The following is a 26,191-nucleotide window of genomic DNA, read 5'->3' on the forward strand; positions in this document are numbered from 1 at the left end:
TGCCATCTCCCCTAAAAGAGAGTTCATAACAAGTTTGCAAAGCACTCTACATATTTTCCCTCATTAGAGCCTCTCAGCAATGCTGGGGATTAGGAACTATTATTATCATCACCATTTTACAGGGGAGGAATTATTATTCTCAGTTTACAGAGGAGGAAACTGAGGCAGAGTAACTTATCCAAGTGACTCTCTCTTTCTCTCTCTCTCTCTCTCTCTCTCTCTCTCTCTCTCTCTCTCTCTCTCTCTCTCACACACACACACACACACACACACACACACCCCTGTGCTAAATGGTAGCCTTCTCCAATGTGAGGGAGTAAGGGGGCCAGTTTAGAACCTAAAATATAACCCCCACCCAAATTAATTAATTTTTAAAAAACAGAGAAAGTAAAAAGCTAGTAATCAGAAACTAGGGCAAGCAGTAAAGAATCTTTTCAGTTATTTGATTTAGTGTCCAATGTTACCTGAGGGAAGGGAGAATGGAAGTGGTGAACTTGGGGACTTGCAGTAAAAGTTGTTTTTGTCAGACAATGGAACAGCCAAGGCTAGCTAGGCTTAGGGGAAGATGTATGGATCCTCTGAAGTCTAATTCTTCTTTTTTCTATTAGGTTTCACTGTTACCTAATGCAAGATCTGATTCTAACCAATATTAGCTGTCTTTCTTCTCTCCTTGCTTCTAGACAGTCCTGGAGAGGGAGCTGATATCAGCAGAAATGTCTTTAAAAAAACAAGACAGCCAGGTGCAGGTTCCATCCTTGGAAAACAGTTATCTTGGGGCTATATATTTTGAGCACAAGAAAATGTGGCTTTCCTTTAAAGGAAGGAAAACAAGTGAATCCCAGGATCAAAACAAACAAGCAAACAAAAACCAGACACAGCTGTCACCCCCCCCCTTCAGTGAACGAGCTCATTAAAGAAGGGGAAAAAAATCCTGACAATCTAAGGAGGAGACAGCTGTCCTGATGATGGATCCTGGCAGGTGGAACTTGACTGTAGATCAGAGAAGTCCCCTTGGACAGAGATGCCTATTGTAGCCAGGAAAGTAGAGTGAAGAGTATTGGTGGAGTGAAGGAGTAGGAAGAATGTGGTAACTAGAGTCAGGAAGACTGGAGTTCAAGTCCCACTTTTGCTATGATCTCGAGCAGACAAGTAACTTCATCTCTCTGACTTTCTGCTCCCTAATTTCACTTTATTTTCTAATTTCATTGTCTTTTAAAATTATTTATTATTTATTTCCCCAATTACATGTAAAAAAATTTTTTTAACATTTGTTTTTGAAAATTTTGAGTTCCAAGTTCTCTCCCTATATCTCTTCCCTCATCATTGAGAAGGTAAGCAATTTGAAATAAGTTATACATGTGTAGTCCTACAAAACATATTTCCAAATTATTCATCCTGTGAAAGAAAACAAAGACAAAAAAAATCCTAAGAAAAATAAAGTTAAAAAATGTATACTTCAATCTGCATTCAGACTCCATCAGATCTTTCTCTGCAGATGGATAGCATTTTTCAGCATAATTTCTTCAGAACTGTCTTGGATCATTGTATTACTGGGAATAGCACAGATCACAGATGATGATTTTACCTTATTAGTGTTACCTGGTTCTTCTCATCTCTCTTTGCATCAGCTATGTAAGTCTTTTCAGTTTTACTGAGAGCATCCTGCTTATCATTTCTCTCATATCAAAATTTGTTCAGCCATTCCCTAATAGATGGACATCCCCTTGATTTCAACTTCTTTGTCACTATTAAAATATCTTAATATTGTTGTATATATAATTCCCTTTTTGTTTTTTATCTCTTTGGGATACAGACCTAGTAATGATATTCCTGGGTCAAAGGATATGCATAATTTTTTTAGCTCTTCAGATTGGTTGAACCAGTTCACAACTCCACTAACAGTGCATTAAGTGTCTCAATTTCCCCATATCTTCTCCAACATTTGTCATTTTCCTTTCCCATTATGTTAGCCAATATAATGACTTTGATATGCCTCAGAGTTGTTTTAATGTGCATTTTTCTAATCAATAGTGATGCTGAGCATTTTTTCATAGGCCATGGATCTGTTCCCTCATTTTAAAGATGAGTACTATCAATTAACTTTAGTCTTCTCTTTCTCCTTCTTCCTAAATGATGGAACTACACTAAACGATCTTTTGGTGCTGATCTTCATTATATCCAATCATCAAGAACATTTATCACAAAAGGAAAAGTCTTTTCTTAAAAAAAAAAGCCCTCAACGTGCCAAAGGAGCATCATCTTACTCTTGGATATTAGATTTCTGTAAAGTCGGATGAGACAGAAGTTGTTATCTCATTTAACAACATGGAAACTGAAACACAGACAAAACCAGAGGTCTGCCTGAAAAAATGCAGATCAGTGGCTGAAGCACTAATGACTAACATGGAGAGGAGTCTTTCAGTCTCAAACCAAAACTGTCTCTGCCATGCTGTAGACTCTTAAATCAAGTCATCTCTGTTTAAAATAAATGGAAAACTTTTTCTTTAATTCTAATCACAACTCAAAGTACACCAAATCTAGAACTGTTCAGAATGCGAAACATCAAGGAATTACTCTTCTGATCTTGGAAAATTATAACAACCTCCTGTTTTTGCAAAAATAGGGAGATGCCAGATATGACATGATATTTGTGAATAAAACAAAATGCTAGATTAAAGGAGACTCTTTTGTAGCCTCCCCAACATGCCTGGCACAATTCTCAATGGACAAGAGAAATCAATGAATGAATGCACATTTTACAACTCTTGTGAAGGGTAATTTTAGATATCGCCAATGGGAGAATTTGCTTTGCCGAGTCATGTATATGTATTATAATGTTTTGATTTTAATTTATTTTTTATTGTTCTATAAGGATAGAAGAATGGGAAAGAGATAAGAGATGCTCATAAGAGTAATCATGTTTTTTAAATGAAGGAGTTAAATTTAATGACCGGGAAGTCCCAATAAACCTAGGATCCTATGAGGAGGGGTTAGGTTCTGTTCAGGCAAATGGAAAGCAGGGGAAATTTTTATTGAAAACTGACAACCAAAAAAAAAAAAAGAAAAAAAAAGAAAACTGATAACCTCAGGCCATTGTTCTAAAGATTTAGCATTCCTATTAAGACCATATTGGACATGGGAAGTGCAGATTGGTCTTGGAGAATCTAGGGACACAAAAAATGAGTCATACACTGAGAGATACAATGCAGCTGGGGTGGCTTAGATGAAGAGCGCTCCTTGAAAATAAAGCATTTCTTTTTTCTTTTTCTTTTTTTAGGTTTTTTGTAAGCAAACGGGGTTAAGTGGCTTGCCCAAGGCCACACAGCTAGGTAATTATTAAGTGTATGAGACTGGATTTGAACCCAGGTACTCCTGACTCCAGGGCCAGTGCTTTATCCACTACGCCACCTAGCCGCCCCCTAGAATAAAGCATTTCTATTAATCTTTAGAAATTAAGCAAATTCTGAATGACTATTGATGAGAGAAATGCAAATAAAAACAACTCTGAGGCACCACTTCAAATCTATCAGATTGGCTAGTATTTCATTGTTTGGGGAGTTGTGAACTGAGCCAATTACCCTGGAAAGCAATTTGGAACTCAAGCTCTTACAAAAATGAATGTTAAAAATTGTCTTTACATGTAATTAAAAATACTTTTTTTAAAAAAAGAAAAGGCTCTATTGGTACAAAAATATTTATAGCATCTCTTTATGTAGTTAAGCCTTGGAAATCAAGGGGATGTTCATCAATCAGGGAATGGCTAAACAAGCTGTGTTGGAATACTATTGTCCTTTAAGAAATGAGAAACAGGATGCTTTCAGGAAAGCCTAGAAAGACTTACACGAACTTATACAAAGTGAAATGAGCAGAACCAGGAAAACTCTATATGTGAATGACTTGGCTATTCTCAGCAACATGGTGATCCAAGCCAATCCCATAGGACTCATGATAGAAAATGCTATCCCTTCCCAGAGAATGAAATGATGTCTGAACATAGTCTGAAGCTTCCTTCCTTCCTTTCTCTTTTTCTTTCTTTTATCTTCTTGTTAATTCTCATTAGTATGGAAATATTTTATGTGATTGGATATATATAACCTATATCACATTATTTACTGTCTAGGGGTAGGGGTGGAATATAATTTGGAACTCAAAAATTAAAAAAAATGAATTCTAAATGTTTTTACATATGATTGGGGGGAAAATAAGATATTTTTAGAAAAAGGGATTGAGCAAATTAACTATAACAAAATAGGGATGGCTTGAGCAGACACCATCCTTGAGCCCTGGGCTGAGGAAACACACTGTGAACAGTTCTAGGGCAGGTTGCTAGGGTCTTTTCTATGGTGGCTCCCATTGGTGACCTCTCCTGAAGGGAGTGGAGTTCCCATTCAGACTGCAGAGAGATGAGCTGTCTGTTGTCAAAGTAGACAAAATTCCTGATTCTCCCAGAGACACTTAGGAGGCTCAAGAAGCTGTGAATGTGCTTTGAGTTCTAGAGGAGAAAGAGACCCTGTTAAAAACACAAGGCCACTTACAATAATGATTACTTGGAAGGAAGCTTTTAGTTGTTTCTTCAACTTGCTGAGGAGGTCAAAACTAACAATGTTTATCAAGCCAGCTGTCAAGTTGTCCTTGCCAGTCTCTACTACATTGGTGCTATCTGGGCTGAGGGAAGGCAGCCACCGGTGGAAAGCCTGAATAGGAAAGGAGAAGCAAACCCAATTGAGATACTTTATATGGGCAGAAATACTGCCCAGCAAGTATAATATGTCATCTCATTAACCTTTAACATCCACCCTCAACCCCTTTACCATTTATCACATCTTCCTAGACATCCATCACTTATCTATAAACTGTTAAACAAACCTGAAAGCCCCCTTAAAAACACCTTTTTTAATGACACACTTTTTCTTTTCTCAAAAGGAGACCCTTGCTTTGCTATTGATATTTATCTGAGCTCATCAAGAAATGTTATTTTCTAAACTAAGATCTTCCCCAGGTATCAGTTTGTCTGAGGCCAGAACCATTCAATGACTAAGGGCTGAGTAAGAGTTGAGACAAACTATGACTCAATTCACCATCACAAAGACATTGATTTCAGAGGGGAAGACGCTCAGTGTCAGGCCCAAACTGAACTCAATTCTATTTACACTCATTGTAAGCCATCAAAACCTCAGGATGGCCTGGGCTGGGGCTATTATTGGTCATTCAAGGGAAGTCAAAGTGATTTGGGAATCAGGAAGCTCCATTTACAACACAGGTTTTTGAAAAATCTGTCTATCCAGAGTTTTACTTCAAGAAATCAAAATTGAAAATTATGAAGGACAAAAAAAAGTAAAGTGTTCCAGTTTCTTGAAAAAAATTAATAAAAAAATTAATCTATAAATATAAATAATATGAATATAATATGAATAATACAAGCAAATTAGGTTCTTAGAACCCAGTTTCCTAAACTGGCATGTCACTGTCACACAATCCCTTCAGCAGGAATGTCTTCCTTACCAACATACATACACACAGGAAGAATTAACCTGTTCCCAGGTGAACCGCACAGACGAAGGTGTAACAACTAACAGAGGCCACTCTTCCCGGTAATAGGCAGCAATACAGATGGCCTGAATTGTCTTCCCCAAACCCATGTCATCTGCCAGTAGCAAACGCCCTCCCTTGGATATAGCAAAACTGCAAAGAGACAAAGTCATGATTAGGACTTTTATTATGTAATTAATCATTAAATATAATTTAATAAGAACCACTGTGCATAATAATAATAATACTAGGAAGAATTAGTATTTACAGAACACTGTAAGATAGTATTTCATTTTAGCCTCCCCAAAACCCTGGAAAGTAGGCGCTGTTATTATCATCTTCATTTACAGATGAGGGAACAGAGGCAGACAGAGATGAAGTGATTTGCCTAGGATCACAAAGTTAGTAAGTGTCTGAGGCTGGATTTGAACTCAGGTCTCTCTAATTTGCAAATTACATAGAACCTTTTCAGTTCCTAAAGCTCTTCCCAATCCTCCCGACCAAGTTCCAGATAAAGTGGGAAGTCTGGAGGACTGATACAGTTGGAATTGATTTGTCAAAGACTTCAGGGGAAGTATGTAGGAGTCCAAGAGAGCCAGGATCCCAGATTGCCATCTCCTGAGCTTGCTCTCAAGTTTTCCATTGTTTGGATTAATGAAAAAACACATCCTTTGATTCTGAAGTCTCAGCAGGTGCTGCACAATTAGTTAGCTGGCTATCAACAGATTCAGAAAAAATGATGTATGTCACACTACAGAGCAAGGTCTTAGCTTGTTCCTGAGCATCGTCATGTCATAGGTTGCCTTCCCAAAGAACTTTTGAGAGCAGATGTCATAGTGCCCAAGGCCAAAAAGTGAGAATTCTGGGAAGTATGCTTATCACCTAATGATTCCATTTAAAAAATTACTTACAGGGGCAGCTAGGTGGCACAGTGGATAGATTCTAGGCCCTGGAGTCAGGAGGACCTGAGTTCAAATCTAACCTCCGACACTTAATAATTACCTAGCTGTGTGACTTTCAGCAAGTCACTTAACTCTATTGCCTTGCAAAAACTAAAAAAAAAAGAAAAATTACTTACAGATGCCTAAGAGGAAGCTAAGGTGACCCAGTGGATTAGAATGTCAGATCTGGAATCTGGAAGACTTGAGTTCAAGTCTAGGCTCAATCACTTCTAAGTTATGTGATGCTGGGTAAGTCACTTAATTTACATCTGGCTCAATTTCCACACCTGTAAAGTTATTGTTAAGTCAATTAGTCATGTCTGACTCTTCCAGACCCCATTTGGGGTTTTCTTGGCAAAGACAATTGCATTCCCTTGTTCAGTTCAATTTAGAGATGAGGAAACTAAGGCAAAGAGGGCTAAGGGATTTGCTCAAGGGCTTGCAGTTAGTAAGTGTCTGAGGTTGGATTTGAACTCAAATCCTTCTGACTCCAGGTCTGGCACTCTATGTACTGCTCCACATCTATAAAATAATAGTAATAATAGTGCCTATATACTATATTTGTTGTGAGGCACAAATGAGAAAATATTGGTAAACACTTTACATAAAGATAAATACGTGCCACTCCTACTATATCTCAGTGGCAAGTAGAGGTCTTCCATGTTGTTCTAGTCTCATTTGTATTCTCATCTTAGGTGAAAGGGACAACCTTCCTTCTAGCACTCTCTCCCAGATTCTGCTCTCTCCTTTCCATACTGATGGTTAATTGACAATACAAGTAAGTCAAAACTGTTCAAATGTTATTTTGCTTCCATTTTTTTTCTGCCAAGAATAACCTTTGGATGAATGGGAACAAGAATGGCTAGAGGGGTGATACCAAAGATTAAATAAGGAAATAATGAAGAGAAGATCAAGGCTACCATTAAAAAGTTCAGTTTACTGATGCTGAGTGAAGTGAGCAGAACCAGAAGAACATTGTTTACATTAATAGCAAGATTATGTGATGATCAGCTATGATGGACTTGCTCTTCTCAGCAGTACATTAATCAAAGACAATTCTAAAGGACTTGTGATGGAAAATATCATCCCTATTCAGAGAAGGAACTATGGAGTCTGAATGCAAGCCAAACATTACTACTTTCAGTTTTCAAAATTTGTTTTATGTTTTTTCCTCTTAAAAAAGGTTTTTCTTTTTGTTTTGATTCTTATTTCACAATTTGATTAGTATGAAAATATGTTTAGCATAGTTATACATGTATAACCTATATTAGATTATTCTCTGTCTAGGATAAGGGGGGAAGGAAGAAAAGGGAGGAAAAATGTGGAATTAAAACCTTACCAAAAAATGAGGATTGTTGAAAACTATCTTTACATATAATTGGGAAAATAAATTAATTTCTTTAAAAAGTTCAGTTTATCTGAAACAGAAGGACTGGTGAATGGGATGTTTAATTGCTCTTAATGAAAAGCTGTGGAACAGAAGGGGTACCACAGGATGAGAGAAGGGCAAGCAGTTGACTGGTGAAGTTGGCCTAGATTCTATTTCTGGCCACATGTGAGAACATGGACTATTAAAGGCAAAGTGAGTTAACAACCAGATGTCTATAAAAAGTGGGCTGGTATCATCAGGACATGACATCAATGACATTGGTCCTATGAGGGTCACTAGTCTTTGATATGGGTTCCATGACCATGGAAGGCATGGGCAACAGTCAAAGGCAGTGCTATGAAGATGGCGATACCATATGTTTCATTCAAAACGGTACTTCAGCTCCATGGAGAGTTAAAAGGGGTCATCACTGTGAATGTGAAGAAACTGTTATACAATACTAGAGATGTGAAGGCCATGGGAGATTTTGTATGAGAAGGCACAACACAGAGAAAAATCTTTTTTTTTTTCAATCTTTGATCCATGTGATAAAATCAGAATTCACTTATCTGCCATTTCTTGGATGTCAAAGACTTTGCCTCATAACCAGAACAATCACAGTTGGCAGAGAAGCCATTAAGGTCTGCAAAGTCCTTTATAAAGATTGTTTTATCCTCTCAATAACTGTGGGAAGTAGATGCTGTTATTCCACCTGTTTAACAGATGAAGCAGATGGATAGGACATGCCTAGGCTCACATGAGGTCAGTTTTTGACTCAGGTCTTCTTGTCTCTAGGTTCTGCATTGCATCGAATGTTATCAGATAACTCTCTAGGAATGTCTTCTCTTCTCAGCTCTTCCCCTCAGAATCTCTCTAACTTCTTCCAAAGAAGCCCAGCTCAATCACTACCACTTAGAAAAGACCTTTTAAAATTTGCACTTTCTAGCTGTGGGTGTTGTCCTGCCCCCTCTTCAAATTATCCTATGGCTAACTTTTTATATATTTTGAATATTATACACACACACACACACACATTGTTTCTTCCTATAGGATGTAAGCAACCTGAGAACCAGAACTGTCATAAAAAGAAGCTGATCCCAGAAAGCCAATGTGGAAGGTTTCATCACATACAGGTAATGTCAGATTAACCTCATTTCCTTGTCTAAAATAATTATTGAGCTAGTTGAACAGTGAATGCCGAAATCTGGTTTATCTATATTTTAGTCAAGTCTTTGGTAAAGTCTCCCTTGCAGAAAATATGGAGAAAATTGGACTAGACAGTAGAATTAGAAGGAATAAGAGTCAGTTGGATGGCTGTAACCAAAAAAAAAATTATTATATTGGTATCATCTTGAAGGTCTCCAGGGGGGCTCTGAAGGATCTTTCTTGGTCCTGTACCATTTAACATTATTAACTATTATCTGGATGAAGGCACAGATGTTGGCATACTTTTATCATATGTCACAAAAGACGGTGGGATGGCTGATACACAATAGTAGAGTCAGGAGCCAAAACATACAAAGCACATTAGGAGAGTAAGTTGAATATAATAAGGTGAAATTTAATATGAATAAATATAAAGACTTACACCTAGATTAAGAAAATTGACTTCACAAATACAAAAAAACAGAAGGCATTATTTAACAGCATTAACAAACAAGACTCATTTGGCATAGGCTTCCTTAAGAGTCTAAAAGAGAGATTTAACAAACACTTTACTAATATGTAGATAAACCAGATCTACAACAATGCTCTGCTCTACCTGTTCAATGATATTTTCAGAAAAGGAAATAAGGTTAATCTGGCATGATCTGTACTTGATGAAATCATCCACACTGAATTCTTTTACAACAGTTCTTGTCCTCAGAGAGCTTACATTCTATAGGGAAGAACAAAGAGTTTATGTATATGGAAGTATAGCTTCTAGGGATAAAGGAAGTGAGAGTCTGCCCTGGCTGGACCTCATCTGGAGTATTGTGCCTAAGTTATGGGAACTATAGTTTAGGCAGGACATTGGTGGGCTACAGAACATAAAGAAGGGGACTATTAGAATGATGAAAAGCCCAGCCCAAGAAGACTGGTGAAGAAGGGAAAACAGCGATCTTCGAGGTGGAAAAGAGAAGACTCAGAGTGAGGAAGGGACCTGGGGGAGGGGGAACATAGTGGTGGCTTTTCAAGTCATTGAAGGACTTCCATGTGGCAGGGCCATTGAGCTTGTTCCTCCTGGAAGAGGAGGGGTAGAATCAAGAGCACCAGATGAAAGCTGCAAAATGTCAGGAAACACTTCTTAACAAACAGAGCTATGCTCTGACAGAATGGACTAGCCCAAGGGCTGTTGGGTTCCCTTTATCCTAGAGGTCTTCAAGCAAAGATGTTGAAGATGTCTTTGGGGGTGTGAGGTAGGGAAGTAGTTGGACTAAATGGCTGCTGAGGTTCCTCCAGGTTCTGAGATCCTTCCCTCAAGACCTCTACCTTCTGCCTAACTCTTCCACCTTATTTCTTAAATTATCTCAAAATAAACAACTTAGTGAAGGACAAGTTTAATTAATATAATAAACATTAAACAAAAATCTATTATGCACAAGAGAATAAGAATGAGGGTCACCAGGAAGAGGGGGAGAGTCCAGATAAATTACTTCATTTAAACAATATTTTCTTCCTACTTCCTCTGTCTAATGACTGATGAGTAACACTGCTCTTGAGTCATTCCTATAGTAAGTGGTCCAGGTTCTAGATCTAGCTCTAGCTAGTTTTAGCTTGTGTGACCCTATGTGCCTCAGTTTCTTCATATATGTAAAGGATCATTGAAGAACAAATCTCACACTGGAAGGGAGTTCATAGACCATCTAGGCCGGCCTCCTTCCCTTACACATACAGAGGGGAAGACCTAGATTAGGTTACTTCTGTGTAGTAAGTGATCAAAGCAGGAGTGGAATCCAGATGTGGTTTTCTGACTCCAGAGCTAAAACTCTCTCCACTGTCCCACAAATCTATGCTAAGCTTGATCTCAGAGGTCTTTCTAATTCCTTTCCTTTTCCCTGACTAACCCAGGGTACAGGCACATGTAGGTTGTAGTTGTTATGGAAAGAGGAAGAGGGAAACAATGTAAAGGACTAACAGACTGCCTTCCGGGGGGGGGGGGGGGGGGGGCGAGATTAGGGAAAAAACTGTAAAACTCAAAATAAGTTAATTAAATAAAAAAAAAAGAAGAAGAGGATAAAGAAGCCTGGGTCACCAACAAACTGAATGACTACCCCAAGTTAACTGCAGAAGATTGTAAAGGGAAACGATTTGGGATGGGGGGCGGGGGGGGGGGGGATGGACTCCTCTCCTCATTGCTGCCCTTAAGTCCAGATTTGAATCAGAAAAGGTTATGAACACCATTAGCAGCTTCGGTCTCTGCCTTTTCAAAGAGACAACAAAAGACCAGAAGAGTAACCAAGATTCCACCAAGGAGCAAAGTGTACCTTGTCCCCAGGCCCCTTGGAAATTGGTTTAATGCAAATGGAGAGGAGGTTAATAGACAGCCCTGGCTTGAGGAACTCCAAAGGAACTGATGAAGAGCTGGTATTGTGAGAAGGGAGCTTGGCACAGCAGGGGATATATAATCTTGATCAGCCTTAATGAAAAAACCATAGGAAGAAAGATTAAAAGAATGAACTGCACAGAAAGAAATTGGTTAAAACAAGGCCCAAAAGGGGTCTTAAATAGATAATGGATAGAAATGCCAAGAAGAGATAAGAATTGTTTCAAAGTAGTTGTTTTTTTTGGGGGGGGGCATAGAATGTGGTGGCGATGAGAGGATATAAAAGGGAAAGAGATGACAGACACAGCTGGAAGCAAAGGGATATAATAGGGATGGGCTTCAACTAAGGTGAAGATTCAGAAGAATATCTGACAGCTATCTAACAAAATTAAGATAAATTTCTTTAATGGATATGGGTTCTTGTTAGGAGCTGATAGCCTATTTCTAAATAGTCAAGAATTCGGGTGCTACTTCTTCCCATCTCTCAATTGCATGGAAATACTGTTGTTGTTTTTTAAAAATATATTCCAAATTCTTTTCCTCTCAACCAGCCCCTTCCCCACTCATTGAGAAGGCAAATAATATGATATCCATCATGCATTTGAAGTTACACAAAACATCTCCCTATTAGTCCTATTGCAAAAAAAAAAAAAGAATATTCTTATGCTTGTGAACTTATCCAGCCTTTCTGGAGAGCAATTTGGAATTATGGCCAAAGGGCAAAAAAAATATGCATACCCTTTGATCTAGCAATACCACTACTGGGTCTATACCCTGAAGAGATGTACAAAAGAGATGTAAAAAAATATTCATAGCAGCCCTGTTAGTGGTGGAAAAGAATTGGAAATTGAGTGAATGTCCATCAATTGGGGAATGGCTTAATAAACTGTGGTATATGTATGTGATGGAACATTACTGTTCTATTAGAAACCAGGAGGGATGGGAATTCAGGGAAGCCTGGAAGGATTTGCATGAACTGATGCTGAGTGAGATGGGCAAAACCAGAAGAACATTGTGCACCCTAACAGCAACATGGGAGTGTTGATCAACCTTAATGGACTTGCTCATTCCAGCAGTTCAACAATCAGGCACAATTTTGGGGGTATCTGCAATGAAGAATATCATCTGTATTCAGAGAAAGAATTGTGGAGTTTGAACAAAGACCAAAGACTATTATCTTTAATTTTTTTTAAAAGTTATCTTAATATATAATTTTGCTATCTCTTATACTTTATTTTTCTTACTTAAGGATATGATTTCTCTTTCATCACATTCAACTTAGATCAATGTATACCATGGAAACAACGTAAAGACTAACAGATTGCCTCCTGTGGGGGATAGGGGGAGGAAAGCAAAATTAGGGGAAAAATTGTAAAATTCAAAATAAATGAAATCTTTCTAAAAGTAAACAAAAGAAAAAGAAAGAAAAAAGAATATTCTTATGCTTAAATTTATACGCAGGGTTCATCAGTTCTCTCTCCAAAAATACATTTCTAACATATTACCTAATAAAGGCAACTTTATTTTTATGAGGCTGATTATGCAAGCTCTCCCATTTCTAGTCGCTCATCTTCCTTTTGGCCATTTTTGTGGATTATTAGCACCTTAACCAGAAGATGGGTCACAGAAGGATGATTTAACTCAAACCAACTAATTTTGTTATTTGACAGAAAGTATTCCAGAAGGACCAAAGCACTGCCACCATCTCCTAGTGCCTCCCATCAGATCCGATGGAGGCTGCTTGAGTTCTGAACCCAAGAGACCTTGAGTAACATTTCTTTGCAGGGCATCTGCTGACTTCTAAATTCAATGATCCCTTCCTTCTACACCATATATATCTCATAATATCTCATATACATATACATATATATCACATATCCATTTATATCTACAGTTATTTATATGTTATCTCCCTATAGAAGTGTGAGCTCCTTGAGATGGGGGGGCCACTTTTGCCCCTTTTTTATACCCAAGATTACAGCAGCAACTATTACTACGTAAGCAGTGACTGACGACTATATTGCTACGTAAGCAGTGACGACTATATTACTATGTAAGCAGTGACAACTTATGTAAGCAGTGACTATATTTCTACATAAGCAGTGACGATATTACTACATAAGCAATGATGGCTATATTGCTATGTAAGCAGTGACAACTATTTTACTACGTAAGCAGTGACTATATTACTATGTAAGCAGTGATGGCTATATTTCTATGTAAGCAGTGACGGCTATATTACTACATAAGCAGTGACAACATTTCTATGTAAGCAGTGACTATATTTCTACATAAGCAGTGACAGCTATATTGCTATATAAGCAGTGACAACTATATTACTATATAAGCATATTTCTATGTAAGCAGTAATGACTATATTACATATGAGCAGTGATGACTTCTGTAAGCAGTGACTATATTTCTACATAAGCAGTGACGATATTACCACATAAGCAGTGACAGCTATGCTATGTAATCAGTAACAACTATATTACTATGTAAGCAGTGACGACTATTTTACTATGTAAGCAGTGACTATATTTCTATGTAAGCAGTGACGGCTATATTGCTATGTAAGCAGTGACTATATTTGTATGTAAGCAGGGATGACTATATTACATATAACATGACTATATTACATATTACATACATAACAACTTCTGTAAGCAGTGACTATATTTTTACATAAGCAGTGACGATATTACCACATAAGCAGTGACAGCTATACTGCTACATAAGCAGTGACTATATTTCTATGTAAGCAGTGACGACTATATTACTAAGTAAGCACTTAGTAAAAAATACTGCTGACTGACTAGCCCCTAAAACTTTCATCCAAAGGAGCAATCTTGACCTGCCATAGCAATCCCTTTGTAGATCCCCAGGCCCAAACTCCTCAGTAGCCTCAGCTAAGGAAGTTCCAGAAAAGAAAGCACTGCCCACCAAAGTCCTCAGCATGGATAAGATATTGAAAAGATGCAAACCATCAGTCTTACTGTATACTCTAAGGACTGCTGGGCCTTTTCAGTTCCCCTACATCTGAACCTTCTCATGTGTGTTATTGTCTTCTATTAGAAAATGAGCTTATCTAGCTGTGTGGCCTTAGGCTAGCCACTTAACCCCACTTGCCTTGCAAAAAAAAAAATGAGCTTAATAGCAGGGGCTATCTTGATTTTTTTATTTATATCCCTAGATACCTAATTTTTAAAAAAAATTATTCAAATACAAGAAAAAGGCTATGCAAAGGAAGCTAAAATTAATGGCTAAAATAAGACTTAATCATTATCTATAGATTATAGATTGTGGAATCACTCTAAGACCACAGATAATCAATAATTAAATGTTTCAAAGCTAATAGGAGATATAAACCTTGATTACAGCTGACTGGGACAGCACCATCTTACAGACTAAAAGTCTGACAGTCATCTGTGTGACCCAAGGTAGAGGCACTTACTTGACTCCAGTTCTCTGGAAGGGCATCAAACTAGACACAAGTTTCGAATCCACTGCAGAGAGGTCGGCTTCAGGGACTTCCTCTGGGGAAGGGGACATCTTCTCAAAGTGGGCAGCAAAAGTCTGGACCACCACCTTGGGCAAAGGTTCCAACTGGACACCTGGAAGTTGGTGAACCTTATTCACTGAGGAGAGAAAAATAAGGCACATATATGTCAGTTAGAAAAGATGCAGGATAAAGGGAAGAACAAATTGCCTCAAAGATCATAAGGAAAAGGAGCATGGTCCCAAGCTATCACAAGGACACCAAGGTATAATTTTTGTTTTATAAAAAGTTACCTGCTATGGTTTAGTTTCTCTAAAGAGTTAGATAGCCCTTGGAGGACAGTTCTCACTTTATGTGAATTATCATTATGCAAATTTAACTTTGGCCAGTCCTCTCCTGTCTTCATCATCTCTGGCCCCCATCTACCTGCCCCCGCTGTTTGTTAGTCCTCTAGGTTCCAGTCAGACCCCCCCATGTGTTCCTCCTGTCACCAATCCCCATGTATCCCTGAACCGTCCATCAGCCCCTTACCTTCCTAACTCCCTTTCTCCATTCCCCACATTCACAATGAAATTTGCATCATGCAAAATTTGCTTTATGTAGAGATCTGTAGAATGTCCACTTCTGTAAAGGGAGAACTGTCTGTATTTCCAGCCTCCATGTTGCTCCTCACAAGTGCTTTGACCTTGGGACCAGAACCAATTTCCTGAAGGTTTTAACCCATTCATCTCAGAACTTTGGCCCTGGTGGAACTCTGCCTTGGAATGGATTCCTCACCTAAGCCCCTAGTTCAATCTGGGCCCAACTAGGTTTACTTAACTTGCTCCCTGGTCCTGTTCCAGACAACCTGGACAGAGAGTATACCTTTCCCACTTGCTCTAGGTCCGAAATCACCATCAAATCAACTCTTGTTCCTTGAAGGAGTATGTCAATCAACTCCTCAATAGAATGTGTAGTCTCCTCCACTGGACTTTAAGCTCACCTTAGCAGATGAATTCTTTAAGCAGGGAATGTCTTTGCTCTCATCTTTTTATCCCCAATACTCAGCAGGGCACTACATAGTAATAAACACTTAAGAAAATATTTTTTTCATTCCTTCTCTATCCTTTAGTTTTCTCAGCTAGAGAATATGGACAAAGAGACTATTATAGAGTCTAGCAAAACTTCACCTTTTGTGTCACGGCAAGGGAAAACCATAGTTTAGATTCGACAAGAGTCCAGTCCTCAAGGAACTTACAGAGCCAGAGATAACTACAATATGCCATGCCACCACCAAAAAGGACACCAGAATGAATGAGTGAAGAACTAAAGAGATTTTCTTTAAAAATCTGAATGAGCTGCTTGTTTTTCTTGAGATTGAAGGCAAGTAGACAAGCTCAGGGAAAGATAAGTAAGGTGAGAAAATGGGTAAAAGACAGTTACTTGGTTTGATGACATCAGAACTAAAAAGGAGGGAATCTACTGGGGCATGGAAAAAGTAGTTTAAAAATGCATGTGTGGGAGGAGGGGGAAGGGTTCTGGGATTATAAAAAGGTCACACACACACACACACACACACACACACACACACACACACATCCATATATGTGTATATCATAGGAAGGGAAAGAAAAGGAAAATTTGAAACTCAAAGAAATTTTAAATGAATGTTAAAAATTATCTCTACATGTAACTGGGAAAAATAAAAAAATTATTTGAAAATGAAAAATATTTTTAAAAATTTTAAGTTTTAATAAGCACATAGATGTGTCTATCTATATGTATATTGTGGATATGTACTATACACTTATGTATATGAATAAATATATAAACTGGTGCATGTGTACATACCTGCATGTAGGTATATGTGTAAACTGGTATTGTGCACATGCACATGTATGTGTCTATGTATGTGTATAAATGGAGGGAGAGAGAGGGAGAGAGAGAGGGAGAGAAAGAGAGAGAGAGAGAGAGAGAGAGATTATCCATATTATCCATGCTCAAGAAGCCTGGTTGACTCTAGAAGCCTGCCTTCCTATCTTCTCTTAAAAAAAAAGATGTGACTGTTGTTTCCTTCCAGTCATCATCATCACTATGGTTAAGAGGCTTGAAAATAAACACATTTGGAGATTTGGAGGCTAGAAGAAAATGCGTGACTAGTTCATAACCTAAAGCTATTATTAGAAGAGTCATCATTTTCCTTCCTGCTTTTACCAGTGAATCACTCAGAGTTTTGGCTTTTGAGTATGTTTTTTTTTCTCTTGATGATATGGTCCTAAATCCCTAGGCTGAAGGTGGGAAGAGGATGAGAGTTACTGACCTGTGTCAGGGGGAAAAAAAATCTCTACTGACACTACATGGAGCTAAAGGGTTTTTTTTGAGGTTTTATTCTAATTTTTTTGAGAGGTACTCTCACCTGATTTTCTCATTAAGAGGGAATATAACATTTTATTCAATAAACATAATGAACATTTAAAAACTTCAATATCATATTATGAAGAGAAAGAAGAAAAAAGAGGAAGGAAAAGAGACAGAATATAGAAGGGGGAAAGAGAAGCCAAGGAAAACAAGGTCCTGAGAAATAGCCAGTGATAAAGACATGAGAGGGGGCATAAAGAAGGGGAAAGAGACTTCAGATGACCCAAGCTCTAGAATCACTGAACCCCAGAGGTAGAAGAGGCCTTGGGAACCCCAGAGTTTTATAACCGAGGCTGTATGGCATACTGAATTAAAAACTGGCCTCTCAGAGCTTAAAGTAGCTCTCCAAGGGTCTACTTCGGAGAGAAAGTGCCAACCTGCACTGGAAGAGAGTTTTCTCACCAGGGAGGTATTCAGTCCATTGAAACCACACATTCAGTTCCAGCTTCTATCTGCGACATATTTGACAAGCCCTTCTCCAAGTCTTTCCTTGAAGACCTCCAATTATCTCCAGAGGAGCCCATTCTACATGGTAGCTCTAAGAAGGAAATTTTTCTCTCTATCAAATACGAATTTGTCTTGTACCCATCTGCCACTTCCAACCACTGTTTCCAGATCTTCTTCTAGAACCATATTGCACGTCAGCCTTTAGAACAATGAAAACAGCCATCACATCCCCTGTCCTCAGCTCCCTTTAACTGATGCTCATATGGGGTGAACCTGAGACTTTTCCTTGACCTGACTGCCCTCTGTACATTCTCCATAACATCCCCAACATCCTTCTTAAACACAACACTGCAGTGGCAGTCTCACCTGGACAGAAGACAACTTGTCTCCCACATTCTCATGCCTGAGTCTAAGCCTCTCTTAATGTAATCCCATGATGCATGAGCTTTTTCTGGCTACCATATCCCATCACTGACTCATGATGAGTTTGCCATCCCTTAAAACCCCCAGATTTTTTTCAGACTAACTACTGCCTAATAATGCCTCCCCCATTTGATACTTATGAAATCCACTTTCTCAACCCACACATAAACCATTACATTGTGCCCCACTGAGTTTCACATATTAGATTTGGTTCCATCTTCTAGCCTATCAAGATTTTTAGATCCTGGCTCTCTCATCAAGGGTACCTGCTGTCCTTTCCAGCTGTGTGCCATTTGCAGATTTGAAAAGTATGCCACCAGATCATTGCTAACAATGTTTAGACGGTGCAGAGTTAACAAGCATTCCCCCCAAAAGATAAAATGGTCAAATGATAGGAAGAAATAAGTTCTTCTCAAGAGAAGACCCAAATATTCATAAGCACAACATAGAATGCTCCCCTAAAATAGGTAAAGATCACAAAAGAATGGCAATAGTCAATGTTGGAGGGGTTGTAGGATGATGGGCACATTAATACATTTTTGCTGGAGATATGAAATGGCACAACCATTTTGGAAATCAAATAAAATGACTAACATGGCCATACCCTTTTAACCAGAAATTTTTTTTTTAGGGTTTTTTTTTTTTTGCAAGGCAAATGGGGTTAAGTGGCTTGCCCAAGGCCACACAGCTAGGTAATTATTAAGTGTCTGAGACTGGATTTGAACCCAGGTACTCCTGACTCCAAGGCCGGTGCTTTATCCACTATGCCACCTAGCCGCCCCTAACCAGAAATTTCTTTACTGGGTTTATAATACAAGGAAGTCATCAATAAGAAGAAAGTTACCTAGAACATCAAAATACTTATAGCAGTATTCTTTGCAATAGCAAAAAATTATAAAGAAAACAGATGCCCATCAGTTGGGGAATGACTAAACAAAAATGAAATATTATGGTACTGTAAGAAATGATGTATGTGATAAATACAGAGAAGCATAGAAAGATCTGTATGAACTGATGCAGAGTGAAGTAAGCAGAGTCAAAAAAATATATATATATATATATACATACACAATGACAACCACCACACACAAAAAAATTAAAAGTGAATGTAGCAAAATTATAAAGATAAAGCATGACTCAAATGAAGAGATATGAGAGAACACCCCTAATTCACCCTTTCATTAAAGATGGAAGATTCACAGGTATTACATATTACATATATTTTCAGATTTTTGCAGGGAATTGAACAGTTATGCTCATTTTCTTCCTTTTTCTTTTTGTAATCTTAAAAATACTGTCTGTTACATGGAATGTCTTCTCAGGGAAGGGAAAAGAGAGGAATCCTGGGGAAATCTCTAATGATGTAAAAAATAAGATATCAATAAAAATTTATTTTTTAAAAAATGATAGTCAAAGCCACGCATAATTTCCTTGACTATTCCACTGGAATTCTCCACTCAAGATAATATTAAAACATTATTGATGACTCTTTAAGTCTGTTCATTAAATCAGTTCTCAATCTAAGTACTTGAACCAACACTTACTTAGGTCTCATTGCTGTATCTTTTTCTCATGAATGGAATAAAAGAATTTAGCAAATGTTTTACTAAAATATAAATTAAAAACAACAACAACAAAACAACAGAGTATTTCCCTGATATGACAATTAAGTAAACTTTCAAATGAAATAAGTTTACTGTGCCCTGACACATTCTTGATAAATGCCAATTCTATGTTTGCATCATTTTTTTTCCTGACCTGGACAATCACTAACCATTTCCATAACAATATAGTCTAGATTGAAGTTAGCTAGAATTGAAGTTAATCTCACTGAAAAAAAAAGCTTGCAGAATCTATTCACCTCTAACTTTGAAAATCAGAAAACCTGCCCTTCTCTAGTCCTGTGATACCTCTTCCCTTATCTACCATCTGATCACTAACAGTTATATACACTGATACTTTCAGAACCCAAGGGCTATGCAGGTTTCTTTTACTAACTCCAATGAGAAGGGTTTGGGCTTGCAATTTTTTACATTCCCTTTCTTTTTATTTTTTTGCTATGAGATGGCTCATAATATTGAATTAAAGGGAAGGAAGAGATATATATTAAAAAATAAGGTTGATATTAAAAATGATAGTAATATATATACATATATATTAAAATAGAATAGCATTTCCCTTTATTGCCTCCTTCAACTTCTGGAAGATGAAATTTTGATTAAGACAAGAAATAATCAGCCATTCTGCTTCTGTGAGAGAAAAATCTTCATTAAATGTTCAAATAATTGAAGGCTTGCATGACTATAAATCATACCTCAGAGCTAGGCTTCTGATTTCTTTCCTGAATTCCTCATCTAGTTCCTATTTCTGTTCAGGTGTTCTGTGGTATACTCCTAAGACAAAAATCACCTCTGTTAAGATCATGTCTGCTTCTTCCTCCATCAATCATCATCTCAAGGCTTCCTTCCTCTGGTTCTCTGGTTTTTCTATATAAGTATATTTTCTAAATACTTGCTACACCTTCCCTCCACCCCTGCCACATGCATACTCTGTTTCTTTGGAATAAGATACACATATCCAACCACTTCAGAAACCTACTTCAGTCAAGATGCTCATGCAACCAAGTCACAGGGATAAGTAAGAAGGCTTCCTTATGACTGACCTTCAAGTCCAAGGGCTCCTTACCCAGAGCTCATGAACTTATTTTTGGAGGGAGGAATGACAATTGGGGTGTTCTTATAGGTCTATTCTTGGATTTTTGTCTCCTATGAACTTCCAGAGGTCATAAGAATTACTCTTCTAGATGATGAAAAAGGGTAAGAACATCACTTGTACAAAAATATTCATAGCAGCCCTGTTTGTGGTGGCAAAGAATTGGAAATCAAGTAAATGTCCTTCAATTGGGGAATGGCTTAGCAAACTGTGGTATATGTATGTCATGGAACACTACTGTTCTATTAGAAACCAGGAGGGATGGGAATTCAGGGAAGCCTGGAGGGATCTGTATGAACCGATGCTGAGTGAGATGAGCAGAACCAGAACACTGTACACCCTAACAGCAACATGGGGGTGATGATCAACCTAGATGGACTTGCTCATTCCATTAGTGCAACAATCAGGGACAATTTAGGGCTGTCTGCAATGGAAAATATCTCTGTATCCAGAGAAAGAACTGTGGAGTTTGAACAAAGACTAAGGACTATTACCTTTAATTTAGGAAAAAAAAAAAACCTGCTATCTTATTGTCTGATCTTGCTATCTTTATACTTTATGTTTCTTCTTTAAGGATATGATTTCTCTCTCATCACATTCAATTTGGATCAATGTATACCATGGAAACAATGTAAAGACTGGCAAATTACCTTCTGTAGGGTGTGGAGGGAGGGAAGTAAGACTAGGAGGAAAAATTATAAAACTCAAATAAAATTTTTATAAGGAAAATAGTTACTCTTCTTTCTACACTGTGGTTTCTACATAAATACTAGCTTTCTTCCTCCCTACATTTCAGTTTAAAGCCCTTTTGCTGAGATTTGCAAGGCTATGAAAAATATATTTTAGCCATTTAGGGGCATTCTATCACTAACCAGGACCCTATCATTTCTCTTTCTATTTTAAACTCATTTAGAAATCCAGATCTTATTTTCTGTGGTCACCTTCTTCAACACCTCATTTCTTGTGAATCCTTTACCCCCTGAAAGGCAGTAGTAGCAAAGAAACCCAGGAGCCTTGAGGGGCTCAACTTCTGACCAAAGACTACTAAATCCTTCCTATGCTGCATGGGTTTCTTTGGTCAGATTATATGTGACCACATGAATCATTAGAAGGGTCCTTGACTTTGACAAGCCTTGGGAGAGTCTCTGTCATATCTGGGATACATGCCCCAGGGAAAAAAAAACAGACTTTAGTCATGTTCTCATCATAGCAACCAGTGGCTATTTGGGTGTTCTTTGGTGGGGTGTTAGCTACCACCCTGGCTCTTTTTTCTTCCTCCTCTGACCTTAGCCAGATGATTTGTCCCTAGAAGTTTTCATGAATCTTCTTTATCATTCCTTGGAGCACAAGTACCTCCATTCTCCTCAGAGCACCAAGAACAAACTCCAGATGGTTTTTAGTTCAAATGCCACCTCTGTGTGTCTTCTACTCTTTAGTCTCTTGACAGAAGTCAAGAGTCCTCTCTGCCTCTTCAGATCTCCTTCCTTCTTCCTTTTCCCACTGAATCTCCACCTCCACTCCAGCTCACTTGAACTATGGGATTCCTAGAATCACCACTGATCATTTCCATTTTGGAAAAACTAATCAGCTGTTCACAATTCTTGAATCATTCTTTATCCTTAAAAAACCTTCAGGATTTCCTAGGGAAAATGCTTGAAGGAAGAAAGGGTGGGGAGGGGAAGAAAAAAGGAACAAGATCATTCTCTGAATTTCAACTGATAGGAGTAATAGTATCCAACTAGTGAAGAATTTTGAAGAGATTTAGATGCAAAAGATAGCTTTTTTTTCAAATCTCACCAGTGTGACTTACAAACTTTGGCAAATGACTATATCTCTCTTAGCCTCAGTTTCCTTGTCAGTAAAATGGGAATAATATTTATAGTAACTACTCCCTAAGGTTGCTATGAGGATCAAATGAGATTAAGTATATAAATCACTTTGAAGTCTTATATAAATATTAGCTATTATTATGATGATTATGATTAAGTCAAAGAAGAAAACTACATATCCCTTCTTATGCTCCTAGACAATGGAATCCATTTTGAGTTTGCTACTTTGAATGACCTAGGCTAGTTCTGTTTTTACAATCCTCTTTTCTTTTACTGCTCCACAAGGCCTTGGAACAAGTCAGACAAAAAAAAAAAAATTCCTTCACAACCAAATACCAAATAGATACTCATTATAAATATTAATGTGAACGTGGAGGGCTCACCCATCTATTGCCATCTTAAATTGGTTTGTGTTTCCAATTTACTTAAGCCTTTTTATGGAGAAATCAAAACACATTTCTGTTCTCAACAAAACACAAGCACCAGTTATTCCTGGAAGCAGTATTCATATACCAAATTCACAGTGATGTGAAACTGGGCAAGGCTGAAGACATTAATGTAAGAGTCCATCCATCTTGATGCAGAAATGCACTTTACACCTCCGAATTAAATCTGAGCATGCTGGCTTCTATATACTTCAAGAGACTAGGCACTGTATATGCCTTCAGAAACAATTTTCATTTAATTCTGGTGATCTCCAGTACTCAAATAGCAGATGAAAATCAAGGCAGGATTGATGATCAATCTGGCTTGAAGGATGGTGGTGCTTCTAAGCCTAATTTTTTGATATCTAGTTCTCTAAAAACATTGCCACCCAGTTCTCTACAACCATCCTCTCCACAACATAGGCTCCTTATTCAACAACTACTCTAAAGTACCATTGAGAAATAGTGTCTTTTTCTAGCTTATTGATTTCCACTGTCCTTTCTTTGGTGCTAGGGAAATGATGATGGTGAGCTCTCTGGCAAACAGGAATCACTAGAGGGTCATTTTTGCAAAAGAGCTTTTTGGTTAAGATCAACTGAGCCACATGTTTCCAAGCAGCATCTGACAAAGGGAAATCAATCCCTGAAAGGGATGTTCAGATCAGGAAAAAGGTATTAGTCCCTTAAAAGTCAAAGAAGAGGATCATATGATCTAAAGGTAATCTGCTACAGAGTACCTTGATATCCTCATCAGTAAGAAATCATATATTGTCATAGCTTTAATGAAAATACTCTTATACGATGGCAAATACTTTTCCTATATCAGCACAATATATACTGTCTTGTCTCTAGCGTTCATATGACCACAGTTCTAGAGCAAAAGATGGCAAAATATGGGGGGAGGGGGTCAAATATAGTATGCTGCTTATTTTTGTATGACCAACAAGCTGAGAATAGTTTTTTTTATATAATAAAACTATTTTAAACTATGAGTCATTTTTAGCTCACATGTCACACAAAAAAAGCCATGGGCAGTCTTCATTTGCCAGACCCTGATCTAGAGGATGAAGTCTTCTTTTTTAGAAGTTGTGACCTCCAAATTCCACTGCTGAGCTGGATATAAACTGGAAATGTTTATCAGAATAAATACAAATTCAACAAAGATAATATTAACTTGCAGTTTTCTAAGTCAATGTGCAATCTATAGGTTTGAAACTACTGCTCTAATTGAACCTTCTAGAAAACTGAGGCCTAAGAGAGCTGAAATAACTTCCCCAAATTCATGGAAAGAGTCAATGGAAGAGCTGGGATTTGAACCCAGGTTTTCTGATGTCTTTCCAACAAACCTCCACGTTTTAATGAATCTTTGTATGCAAGGTCTAATAGAAGTTAGCACTCTCTGGGAGTCCTTGCACTCAGTGATTCCCTAGAGTATTTACCTTATTTTATAGAAAAGGTGAGTGAGATCTGAAGAAAGAAATGAGAAATGTAATGACTCAAGGATCCTGCGTATGTCAGGAGCCATCATGGGATTCATGCCATTTTCACACACCATTTCCTTTCCTCAACATCAAAGTTAATTTACCACCCCATTTGGATGCCGCCTTCTTTCAACAAGTGCGGGCTAGGGCACTATGTCCTAGGAGAGGGATGGGTTCTAGTCACAACTCTGCCTCTAACTTGCTGGAAGACCTTGAATAAGCTGCTTCTGTTCTTGGGACCTCAGGATGAATCAGATGACTTTGTCTGCTTGGTGGTAGCTGAGCTCATATAAAAGAAAACACATCTACCTCTTTAAAGGCAGCAGAAGAGTAAGGTGGAAGAACCCAATCGTTCTATCCCATCAAAGAGAAGTCATTTTATTTACATTCAAATTTGTCCTTGGCTACAGAAGTCCCAAATGGCTGTGGTCAGAGGACAGTAACAGTTCAACAGATAGCAGGTCACCTTTTGGTTTTAGTCTGCTTATGGACTATTTACAGTGGTCCTTCCTACACAGAAGTGAAATGTATGTCACTGCCACATTATATATATGGCTATAAGGGACAACGGACAGAGGCAGAGACAAGGGATCTTTCCATTTAGATAGAGGAAAAGGAAGGTCCAGAGGATTTCCCTCTGACTACTCAGTGACTTAGAAAATACAAGAACAGTGGCAGCCAGAGAACACAGAGAAGAGGCTTTCACCATGGCTTAAGTAAATCTAAAAGTCTTTCTTTCTCGAGCTCCAGATCTTATGTCTGAGTTATGTCCATGGACTAACATGATGCTAACAGATGACTCCTGCCAATGGCAGGAAGGTGACAAGATACTCCAGACATGATCAATACTGTCAATGGAACAACTACAGCAGAATTTTAATTACTGGGGAAACAGAGATAGAGTGAGGGAGGATTAAAATTATTATCAGGAACAATTATAAGGTGACATATTCAGAGTCTTGTTGGATTACAAAACACTTTTGTATCAGTTGAATCTTATAACAACTATGTGTACATATAGCTGGTACAAGGATTAATATCCCCATTTTCCAGATTTAAAAAACAGGATCAAAAGGGTTCAAGAACATGCTCATGGTCACACAGTTAAGCAAGGGGCAGAGATGACATTAGAACCCAAGTTTACTGATTCTGAATCCAGGATTGGTCCCACCTCCTCTCTTCTTCTTCTTCTTCTTTTTTTTTTTTAAGGTTTTTGCAAGGCCAACAGGGTTAAGTGGCTTGCCCAAGGCCACACAGCTAGGTAATTATTAAGTGTCTGAGGCCAGATTTGAACCCAGGTACTCCTGACTCCAGGGCTGGTGCTTTATCCACTGCGCCACCTAGCTGCCCCCTCTCTTCTTGATGAGAAGAAATAACAAGCCCTGGGATGGAATTCCCAAGTGAAGGATTAGGTTTGACCAGGTTCTCTTCTTAGAGGCAAAATTTGTACTCGTTCCTATAGATACTTGTTGCAAAGTAAAAAAATAATGACAAACTGAAAATGAATTGTTCTCCTTGTAGTTAGTGACCTCTGTATTTGGAGCACCACTACTCTCCCTTGCCAGGTTAATTCCATATCTGTCTACCAAGATGGCAAACCTGAAAGGGTCCCA

The 26,191-nt window shown here is 38.0% G+C and overlaps 1 protein-coding gene across 1 annotated transcript in view; it reads right to left on the reverse strand.

Annotated features, from left to right (window-relative positions):
- SMARCAL1 (SNF2 related chromatin remodeling annealing helicase 1) overlaps positions 1–26,191 on the reverse strand; it is an 87,975-nt gene that overhangs the window by 44,353 nt on the left and 17,431 nt on the right. The window contains exons 6-8 of the mRNA XM_074191413.1: positions 14,820–15,003; positions 5,532–5,682; positions 4,536–4,694 (exon numbers count right to left, since the gene is read on the reverse strand). Of these exons, the coding sequence (XP_074047514.1) occupies positions 4,536–4,694; positions 5,532–5,682; positions 14,820–15,003 (494 nt within the window). The remainder of the gene's footprint in view (positions 1–4,535; positions 4,695–5,531; positions 5,683–14,819; positions 15,004–26,191) is intronic.

This window comes from Macrotis lagotis, chromosome 6 (assembly GCF_037893015.1).
Source record: "Macrotis lagotis isolate mMagLag1 chromosome 6, bilby.v1.9.chrom.fasta, whole genome shotgun sequence".
Taxonomy (NCBI): Eukaryota; Metazoa; Chordata; class Mammalia; order Peramelemorphia; family Peramelidae; genus Macrotis; species Macrotis lagotis.